General features: G+C 44.7%; 1 protein-coding gene across 1 annotated transcript in view; it reads left to right on the top strand.

The window, feature by feature from the left end:
* Positions 1-10,762, top strand: part of FN1 (fibronectin 1) — a 55,544-nt gene that overhangs the window by 892 nt on the left and 43,890 nt on the right. The window contains exons 2-9 of the mRNA XM_009996984.1: positions 9-137; positions 1,624-1,761; positions 3,744-3,875; positions 3,986-4,123; positions 6,542-6,700; positions 8,042-8,242; positions 8,740-8,919; positions 10,425-10,601. Of these exons, the coding sequence (XP_009995286.1) occupies positions 9-137; positions 1,624-1,761; positions 3,744-3,875; positions 3,986-4,123; positions 6,542-6,700; positions 8,042-8,242; positions 8,740-8,919; positions 10,425-10,601 (1,254 nt within the window). The remainder of the gene's footprint in view (positions 1-8; positions 138-1,623; positions 1,762-3,743; positions 3,876-3,985; positions 4,124-6,541; positions 6,701-8,041; positions 8,243-8,739; positions 8,920-10,424; positions 10,602-10,762) is intronic.

The raw sequence follows: 10,762 nt of genomic DNA, 5'->3' as shown, positions 1-10,762 counted from the left end.
CCCCACAGAGACCTGTTTTGACAATGGAAGGTACTACCAGATCAACCAGCAGTGGGAGCGCATTTACCTGGGCAACACGCTGGTCTGTACCTGCTACGGTGGGAGCCGAGGGTTTAACTGCGAGAGCAAGCCCGAACGTAAGTCGGTGGTCTTGGTTTGCTGTTGGTTTTTTTCTTGTCTGCATCAGGACCCCAAAATGGCTTTTGGTGCCGAGCGAGCTGAGCCTTGTACCGAGTTACAGCTGGGTTTTCAGCTGAAGTGCAGTGCTTAGGGTTGCAATAACGGACCTGCATTCAGTTACATTGAAGATCTGGCTTGGGATTTTAAGAAATGCTTTTCATTAGCAGTGGGCCTGCCACCAGAACCCTGAGCCAAACATCACTCATCCCTCTGGAGGATTGGATCTAAACGTTAATTTTGGAGCCAACCTCTTCTTTCTAATGAACTGAACTGACTCCTGGACTCGCAAGGGGAAGTTAAAATCTGGAGTCACTTTTTGCAGCTCTAGCTCTGTTGCTCTTTGATTGCTTCACCCCAACTTTTTCATAGCTGGGCAGTGTCGTCAGCTTGTTTAAAAATATTTCAGCTTACAACTTTCCACAGCTCCTCAGCTGTGCTGTGAGCTTTCTGTAATTGAGTGTAAAATGAGATTGTTTAGTCTTCTGCAGAAGAAAAGTTTAGGTCAAAAAAAAGATCTCTGAATGCAGCATCTGCTGGAAGATGCATCTCTCTGGGATAGATGGAGTGTAGTTTAGCTTATCAGATGTGACCTGTCTGTGTGTGTTGGTCTGAAGCCACTGGTTTGTTGTAACTCCTTTATGTTGCTCTGGAGATAGAAGGGGAGAAAAACTGGTTCCTGGCTGAGAGTGTTCATGTAAGACAGATGGGAGTGTCTCAGCAATCTGTTTTGTGAGGCTCCTGCTCTGCCTGCCTCACGGCTAGAGTATTTGAAGGAGTACTCAGACCCTTTACTCCTCCCCATAAAAGGGGGTTTGATCTTGCAGCCCCCTGCAGGGATTCCCAAGTTTTACAGTTTCCAAGTTCAACAGCGAGTTTCCCTTATGGGACTTCATCTGTCCAGAAGTGAAGTGGAGAAAGTTGCTCTGTTGCAGATCTGGGGTCTGGTGGCAGCACTGACATAACCATTCTGTAATCACTTACTCATGTGTGAGTGTCAGCAGTTCACGAGTAGTGCCGTTGATTTTTGCTGGAATCTGGCATTAATGCAGTCAAATTTTTATATGTTTTTTTTTTTGCCAGGTCAGAATGAGGAGAATTAGCATGACAAAGAGCACAGCTTCTGGGGGATGTTTGCTCCCTCTTGTCTTCTTGTGCTGTTGCACTTCAAACAGCTGGGATTGATCCTCTCAGGGCGCCATGCTCAACTTCTGGCTCACTGGGGGAGGGAAGGCAAGGTTATTAGCAACATGGGGTCTTTGAGGGGCTGAATTTCACCCCCCTTCCTCTCTGCTGTTCCAATCTCAGGATGAAAGAGGAGACTGATGTGCATTTTTCCCCCAGAAAAAAAAAAGGAGCATCTGTGTGAGGAGATATGAGAAATGTATGTTCCTTTTGATGTGTTACTGGCATGGTTACATGAAGTTGACTTTTCTCCCCTCATAGCTGAAGAGACTTGCTTTGACAAATACACTGGATCCACTTACCGAGTAGGGGAGACTTATGAGCGCCCCAAGGACTCCATGATCTGGGACTGTACTTGCATTGGAGCTGGACGTGGGAGAATCAGCTGCACCATTGCCAGTATGTAACCAAGAGCCTATTACTAGAGTTATTGTTCCTTAGTGTCATGTTTTCCAGAGCAATTTACACAATGTGCCCATTAGCTAGAGTTGAGGGGAGTTTAGTCCAAAGCCTGTTAAAATACTGGAATTGAAACTCCTTGCCCCATGTAAATACATTTGCACAACCAAATTCTTCATCTTTAAGAAGTGCTATGTGTAGATACATAGGCCAAAAACTACTGTGAGTGTCCAGCCATACAAGTTAGCACATTTACTATATGGAAGAGGGTGTTACATCTTCATAGGCACGTTTATGAAAGTAGATGTTTGACTGGAAAAAGTGTAAGGGTCTGCTCTGCAGCTGGTGAGTCAGAATAACACCATCAGCATTAATGGGACTACTCTAAATAAATAATAATAAATAAATCCCACCTGAGAGCCAGGCTGCCTGTCCTCCAGAAGTGTCATGCCAACACTTGTCCCTGAGGGAGCTGGGATTTGTTATCCAGACACCAACTCAACATGTTACTGCAACTCTTTCTTTTTTTTTTTCACCAGTCTGACCTGTACTTTCCTCTTGTTCCTCCCTCTGTTCCCTTGGTCCTTTCTCCCTAGCTCTCCCTTTCATGTCTCTGTCTGGAAATCCTTTCCTTATTGAGTCACAGGATTGTTCACAATTTCCCTTCAGTTCATAATACGACTTTTCTGTGAGCACAGATGAAGATCACTGTGTCAGGACGTTTAGACTTGAGATTTCAAAGTCCCTGAGGCTCCGTTTGAGAAAAGTCTTGTTCTTAAAAGTATCCAGTTTCTTGGTTAAAGACACACATGCTGATCCTAGCAGCATTGCCCCAGAGGACTCAGAAGGCTGCCATCGTTTTAGTGTGGAAAAAATAATGCATTGAATCTCACAAGTAGAGCTGAAGCCCTTCTGAATTTAATGGTGTTTTATTGGGCAGGGATGATAAAGTGTTGTAAGAAAAGAAAGAGTAAGGAAATTGCAAACATAAGAGCAGTCTTATTTCCTCATCATCAGCCTGGTTTAGAGCTCAGTGGAGTGTCTCATTGACTGCAACTGGCTTTGAATCAATCTTCATAACTCTTAGACTCCCTGCTTTCATAAACGAGCCAGTGAAACATTTCAGTGGCTCCTAATCAATTACCAGATACGTGTTTCTTCTCTTGGAAAAAGACCCTGTGTTTGCAAACTGTCCTTCACCTTGTTTCCCTCCCTGAGCCTGGGCCGAGCGGTGGGCTGGGACTGCCTCAGGGCCACGGATGGGTTGGGAATCTGCCTTTCCCAGGGAAAGGTTTTCAAACTCAAGAGGACCTGTGTCCCACTAGGAGTCACAACAAGCATCTCCTTACCTTCCACGTGCTGGCCTGGCCACCGTGTGCCTCATGCTGCATGGAGCTGGTTACAGAGATCCCAAATGGAATCGCCTTAGAGTTGGTTATAGGGATCCCAAGTGGAGTTGCCTCAGAGCTGGTTACAGGGATCCCAAGTGGAGTTGCCTCGGAGCTGGTTACAGGGATCCCAAGTGGAATCACCTCAGAGCTGGTTACAGGGATCCCAAGTGGAATCACCTCAGAGCTGGTTACAGGGATCCCAAGTGGAATCACCTCAGAGCTGGTTACAGAGGTCCCAAGTGGGATCGCCTCAGAGCTGGTTACAGAGGTCCCAAGTGGGATCGCCTCAGAGTTGGTTACAGAGATCCCAAGTGGAATCGCCTCAGAACAAGATGGAGGCAAACCCTCCCTCAGGAGCCCTGAGGGAGAAGCAGCACCTCCTCAAGCCCTGACATTCCCCTTCCACCAGCTGGGCTTCATGGATCATTTGAAACCTGAAGGGGGAATTTGCTGAAGAGGGAGGAGAGGGGCCCCTGGGGAAAGGTCAGAAAATGGTGGGCGCTGACCCCGCTGCTCCTCCTCACCGCCCTTCTCCCCACGACGCTTTCCCTGCTGTGTCCCCCTCACCTCAGCTTCCCTCTCCTGCTGCAGATCGCTGCCACGAGGGAGGCCAGTCCTACAAGATCGGCGATACCTGGCGCCGGCCCCACGAGACCGGGGGCTACATGCTGGAGTGCGTCTGCCTGGGCAACGGGAAGGGCGAGTGGACCTGCAAGCCCGTGGGTAGGTGCCGGCTCCCTTCGTCCTGCTCTCCCCCTGAGGCATCCCGCTGTGTGGGATGTTCCCCCGGGTGGGCTCTTCATCCACTTTTCCCCCCCTCCCTCCTCTCCCAGCGGAGCGATGCTACGACAACGCGGCCGGGACGTCCTACGTGGTGGGGGAGACCTGGGAGAAGCCCTACCAGGGTTGGATGATGGTGGATTGCACCTGCCTGGGCGAGGGCAGCGGCCGCATCACCTGCACCTCCAGAAGTGAGTTTCTGTCCCCCCCCACCCCTTGCCTGCTCTCTCCTTTTCATCCTTTCCAAATCTGTCCTGCACCAAAAAGACGAGATATCCCTTCTGTGGTAGCGTTAGAGGGGTGGCAGTGTCTTGGAAAAGGGCGGGAAACGCGGCCTGCTGAGGTGAGAGGGGACCATGGGTGATCTGTGCTGGGTGAATTTTGGGGTTTTCACCTCACTTTGGATTAGCAAGGTGTAAGAAACCCGCAGGCCAGCTGCTGGGTCACCCCTGTGCTGCTCCCAGCACGCTGGGGGAGTTGCTGGGTCTGCGAAATGGCCGAGGGTTTGTCCTAGTATCTCCATTTCTGGTGTATTTAAGCAGCTTCCTGAGGGAGAACGAGGTGCTTTTAAACAGAAAGAGTTACCTGCTCCATCAGCAGAGTAAAAAAAGTACTCTTATTTTTTTCTATTTGTGGCTGTTTTAATATACACGTTGGCTAAAGCAGGGTTTATTTTGTCTTTTTTTTACCATCTCATTTGTTATTTCCTCCCGCCATTTTGTCTTCAATGTAAACGTGCTTTGCCAGCCCAGGTGACTTTTTTAGTTTTTACATCATGGAAGGACGTGATCATAAATACTCCACATTTTGTTTGTTTGCAAAGCTTTTAAAATTGAAAACCTAATTTTTTTTTTAATCAACCTTCTGTTCCAGTTTTGTTACAAGCAAAGCTCTGTTGTGCAGCTATTATGGTTTGTACCAGTTGCCTCAAGAAAATTTAACTTTATACGTTACACCTTTGTTATGCAAGTTTTCAGGAACTTCTGTAGCCTTTAAATTGCCTCATATTCAGTTGTCTCTGGGTGCACAGGTGATGGCTTCCTGCTGATAGAAACAGCAGACCTGTGAAGAACTAAGGCAGTAAAGGTAGTTGGGATTAAAACTAAAGATCTGGAGAGACTTGGTAAAGAAATAAGCTGTAAAACTCAAACCAGCCTTGACAATATGAAGTTGGTTAAAAACACATAGGGAAAAATCATTAACTGTCCAATAAGAATGGATAAAACAGAATGTGTTATTTGTGAATTTTGGAGGAGTTATGATAACTAATAAAAATTATTTGGCAGTATCTTTCCTCCCATAACTGAGTTCTGCATTGTTGTATCATAGGACAAACTGCAATAAAAGGACTGGTTCATTTTTCATTTTGTTTTTCAAAAGTAATCAAACAGAGAAATTCAAATTTATGGGTGTAACACGATAGCTGTGGCCCACAAAGTGGCATTATGCTTCAGTATGTGCTGCTGTTACATATCTTTTATGGCCAGCATTTTCCAGAATCACAGCTGATTTCCTGGGGAGCACTTCAACTTTTCACTGCCTAACTTGACAATCTGAGTGTCCATAAGGCAGGGTTTTTTCACATTCGCCAAATGACATTCACCAGTTTGCCACTCTTCTGGCAAATACTGAGTTTTTGGTAATTTAATTAGTCATGTGTTCTCCACATGCATGTCCTGCTTCCTGTGCTCTTTCAGTGGCAATCTGGCATGATGCATGTGTCCTTCCACAGTTCTTGATAAATCCATGTTCATTGATCCACGATTATATTTGAGCCACTGTATCAAGTTGCCCTTGAATGAGAAGGTAAAATGTTGTAATGTAAGAAGAACTAGTTAATCCATGTGGATCTGGCATCCAGACAAAAGTAGTTTGTTATGCTGTTCTTTGAACCCATTTACTCAATTCATCAGGGGCTGTAGGTTATTAAAGACAACAGGGAGATGTAGAAAGGCTAATACTCCTGATATGACATGAGCAGCTTGTATTATCTTTCCTCGAGCCTCACTGCACACTTCTTTTAGAGGAAATGGAATTTAAGATGTTGCCCTCAAACAGGTTTTGGTTTCTTCCAGCTTAAGTAGATCCCTGAGCTTGAACTGTGCTTTGTGTGTAGTATGAAATGACCCAAATACAAAGACTTCTGCTTTAAAAAAAATATTTTAAAAGGACATTAAAACAGATTTAAGCTTTAGAGGTGTATTCTAGACAGAATGGGCTTAAAATAGCTTTAAAAGAAATTGGCAGGAAAGTTTTCAATGTGCTTTTTTCACGTTGATTTTGAATGTAACTTTCCATGTTCACAGTGGGAATGTTACGTTGCTAACTTGGATAACTGCTACAAACTGAAATTGCAGTTGTGGAAATAAATGTGAATTTTTCCCTTAGACTAAAGTGTTGGAATTTTCAAATGTTCTCAGCCTGTGCAGTTCAGTGCAGGCTTCAGTGCACATAGGGCTGGTCACAGTGGGCTGTAGAAATTGTGGTGGGCTCTCAATGAAGGATTTGAACTATCAGCTCGTTTGATAGTGTTGGTGATTCGGTACATTTAAGTTGCATGGTGAAGCTATCCAATGCAGAAATAGCTAACAGCTGTGTTTCTTACACAGATAGGTGCAATGACCATGACACCAAGACTTCCTACAGAATTGGGGATACCTGGAGCAAGAAGGATAACCGTGGCAACCTGCTGCAGTGCGTCTGTACCGGTAATGGCAGAGGTGAATGGAAATGTGAAAGACACACCTCCCTGCACACTACTAGCACTGGTAAGTGGGGTGTCAGCATGTGTAAGGCAAGGACTGGCACATGTTGAATGGCTGGGACTTGGTGCTGAATTGTGCCATCCCAGTTTAGGTATTTTAAGAGTCTTGTCAGGGAAGGATCAAAGAGGGTCAGAGTTCGGGAGAAGCTCCTTGTTTGTGCCTATGTAGATAAGATTAATTTATACCTTCTTTGGGGGCACAAATGGGGCTTCCATATACAGATGTGGTTGCCTGCACAGTCACAGTGCAGTAAATCACATCTAGAGCTGTGCATGCACAGGAATTATCTACCAACTTTTGTCTTTGAGGCACGGCACTTCAAGTTAATATTTGAACGTTACATATTTGCCTCAGGGTGACTTTCTTGAAATGTCCTTAATTTAAACTCCACTGAGACCATCTGGTTTCTTTTGACAAGATAAATACACCTACTAATGGCTGAGCTTTAAAACCCAGAAATGTCAAGGAATGTATACAATGATATTTAATACATGTACATTAGATAGTTTGTAATTTCAACGTGAAATATTACCTGGCTTATGGGTAGCTCATATTTTTTTGCCAAAGGTTTGTTAAAACTGTCAACTTCTAAATTCTTTTAAGGATGTAGGCTTCCTTCTGGTGAATGGAATGTAAAACTTCTCTGCTTTCCTATAGTGTATCTACACTAAATTTGTCTCTGTAAATGACCTTTAACTGTTCAGTATCAGCAGCTTAACTTCTAACTCTCAGAAAGTCTGAACTTCACAATGCTCAAAGTATCAAAGGTGCCAGTGCTTTGTTTCTATTATTATTTCCCCTGTTTCAGCAGAGCTGAGTTTGTGGAGATTGCTGTGGAAATCATTAGCCAAAATTTCCATAATATAGCCTCTTGGTTTTTCAGTATCATTCCAAACAATAATGGGCCAGAAGATTTGATTCAAAGTTTAAAAAATCCAGAGTAAATTAATACATTTGTGGTTTATTTTTGGTTTTAAATGAAAAATTCAAGATTAATTATTTTTTTGTCTTGTCTCCCTGCTTACTTAGTAATTTTTAATTGTCTTTTCACTGATTTTTCTATTCTAATTTTCCTTCAGCTACAAAGTTGTTTTAAAAAAAGTAATTTCTAAATAATTCCTATGAAAAGCATTTGGTTCTTTTAATCCTTTCTGAAGCCACTCTACAGTGGTGGAAACCAGAGGCTATCATTAGTAGAAGGGGGCTTTATTTTAATATTGAAGTTTGCTAAGTGGAATAGCTGCACCTTCTACCTGATGGAGGTTCCTTAGGTTTTGTTGTCTCAGCACTCTGTTCTTTAGCTTGGCACGTGATGTCTCCCTCCTCTCCCACATTCTGCTGCAGGATCTGGCTCTCCCAGCTTCACAAACGTACAGACTGCCTTGTACCAGCCCCAGCCCCAACAGCCCCAGCCTCAGCCCTATGGCCAGTGCATAACTGACAACGGGGTGGTGTACTCGGTGGGTATGCAGTGGCTCAAGACACAGGGCAGTCAGCAGATGCTTTGTACCTGCCTGGGCAACGGAGTCAGCTGCCAGGAAATAGGTATGAGTTTGTGTCTAGTGTCTGTTCAGTCCAGTGAGATCCTTGGGACTGCTCTGTGGTTTCACGTCAATGTATAATCCTTTGTGTGTGTGTGTGTGTATCGGAAATGTCACCTTAAGAAGACGTGCTGGTGGAAAGTGCAAGGGGTGAAGAAATAGTTGTTTTGGTTATTTGAGGCCTGGTTCTGCAAGGCAGAAGCATTTCCCAGAGAGTTATATATAACCTGATGAGGGAAAGCAGAGCCTTTGGGGAGCAGCATTAATAACTTCATTCAAATCAAGCTTCAATAATGTATGTTTGGAAAAGAATGTAGAAGAATGACACAGCTGTGGAGCTAAGTCATCTGTTGGTGTGTGTTGGCCCAAGTCCATGGCAGTCAGTCTGGGTTTGCAGCAGCCAGTGACTTGGCCTAGAGGGACCACTGCTATTTTAGAGCCCCAAGATGTGGAGATTGCTTTAAGGCAGAGCCTAATGCTGTGATTTGCTTGTTTTTAAAGCTGTGACCCAAACATACGGTGGCAATTCTGATGGAGAACCCTGTGTTCTGCCTTTCACCTATGATGGGAGGACTTTCTATTCCTGCACCACTGAAGGCCGCACAGATGGGCATCTCTGGTGCAGCACCACTTCCAACTTTGAGCAGGACAGGAGATACTCCTTCTGTACTGAGCAGAATGGTAAGTTCTCAGGGGATCTTCATATGCTTGGGACCCTCATGCATGGATGGAGGAAGGACCGGGGAGCATAGGGACAGGCTGCCTGAACAGTTCTGGTGGTCTGGGGCAATTCCAGGCATGCCTCAGCAGCAAGGCAGTCCTGTGAATGGAGGGCTGCCTCGTGTCAGGGCACTTTTGTCCCATTGGCATCTTTGGAGGGTGCTCAGGGATGAGATGGTTGTAGCCTTTGAGTCCTGTTCTCTCTTCTGAGCTGACCTTAGAATGGGAGAACCTTGTCAGGATAGAGCTTTGACCCAGAGGGTAGGATCACACAGTCATAGAATCATTGTGGTTGGAAGATACTTAGACTTTGCCTTTGCTTGCCTGAGTTGCTAGAGCAATGACCATATTAGGCTGGGAAGAAGAGGATATCCATGGAGTACAGTTTGTGCAGTCCTCAGTCACTCCCTCCGTCCTGACTATCTAGCCAGGTTGCCATATATAGCAGTAATTTTAGTGTGATTTGTGGTCACTGATCAAGAGCTGGTGTGTGACTAATGCAGTAGCATTGCCTCTTGTCTGTGGATGGTCAGTGTTCCCTTCACAGCACAGATCTACCTGTGTGATTGCACTTCCTGGAAAGCCCATCAGACATCCATGGAACAGTATCCAGGCAGCTTCTCTGGGATCTGTCCTTGGAGAGCACATTCCCACATGAAAATCCTGCTTCTTAAACTCTTCCTAGATATTATTTTTTTCCTCTATTGTATTTCAGTTGTTTTTTCTGATAAAAGTAAAGCCTTGCTCTGCAGCACATGCTTTCTTTAAAAAAACCAAAAAAACAACCAACCAAACAAAAAAAACCCCACACTGTCCCTGTCCACACACACACTTTTGTTTTGGTGAGACTTCTTGTATTACACTGCAGGGAGTGAGAAATACTGATAGAGAAAAAACTTCAACATTCTCCATTATTTATAAAGCAGAGTTGGTCAAGAGGTGAGTAGTTCAGGTAGATTAAAGCCCTTTTTCCACTGCTACTTGTGAAACATGAAGTTTCCACCTGCAGAGAGATTTTGACTTGTCCTGTTGTGTGTAATGGAATTGTAACCTGTTCCCAAGGGCTGAGGATTTACTTTAGATTTACTTTAAGGCAAAGGGCACGACTGGGTAACAGTCTCAGTGAGATAATACAGGTTTGCTGAGAGCTGTGAGTTTATTTGGTTCCCTGGGCCTTGGCACAAAGGGTCTGCAATGCTACTTCCCAAACACAGTAAGCCTTGGTTTTCCCTATTCCACAGGAATTCCCATGACTGGCTCTGCAGCTCCTTCCAAAGCAATGAACTGAATTGACCTTACACAAAGTTTGTTTCCAGATCTGAATTAATTAAAGCCAAGGAAAGAGGCCCATGTATAATAAACAGGGTACTCATGGGAAAAAAGTAGTGCTAGGGGTTTGTTTTCCATGCACTTCCAGAGAGGGTGCAGGCTTCATTTGCATCTTTTTTCTTTTCACTTCTGCACAGTTTTGGTCCAGACACGTGGTGGCAATTCCAATGGTGCTCTGTGCCACTTTCCCTTCCTGTACAACAACCGCAACTACACGGACTGTACCTCTGAGGGGAGGAGGGACAACATGAAGTGGTGTGGGACCACTGAGAACTACGACGCTGACCAGAAATTTGGTTTCTGCCCTATGGCTGGTAAGGCTGAGAACCATAAAAGAACTATGGAATACCTGTAAGTAGAGCTTTGAAAAAGCTGTCAGTTGGTCAATTATTGATGACTTCTAGTGAGCTGCATCCCAGCTCAAAAGCCTTTAAGGCATTTCTGAAGTTTTGTTTTGTCCTTTTTGTTCCTGCTG

Source organism: Chaetura pelagica, unplaced genomic scaffold (assembly GCF_000747805.2).
Source record: "Chaetura pelagica isolate M959 unplaced genomic scaffold, ChaPel_1.0 scaffold300, whole genome shotgun sequence".
NCBI classification, from domain to species: domain Eukaryota; kingdom Metazoa; phylum Chordata; class Aves; order Apodiformes; family Apodidae; genus Chaetura; species Chaetura pelagica.
Note: the sequence above shows the minus strand (reverse complement) of the source record. Positions and strands in the feature narration are given on the sequence as shown.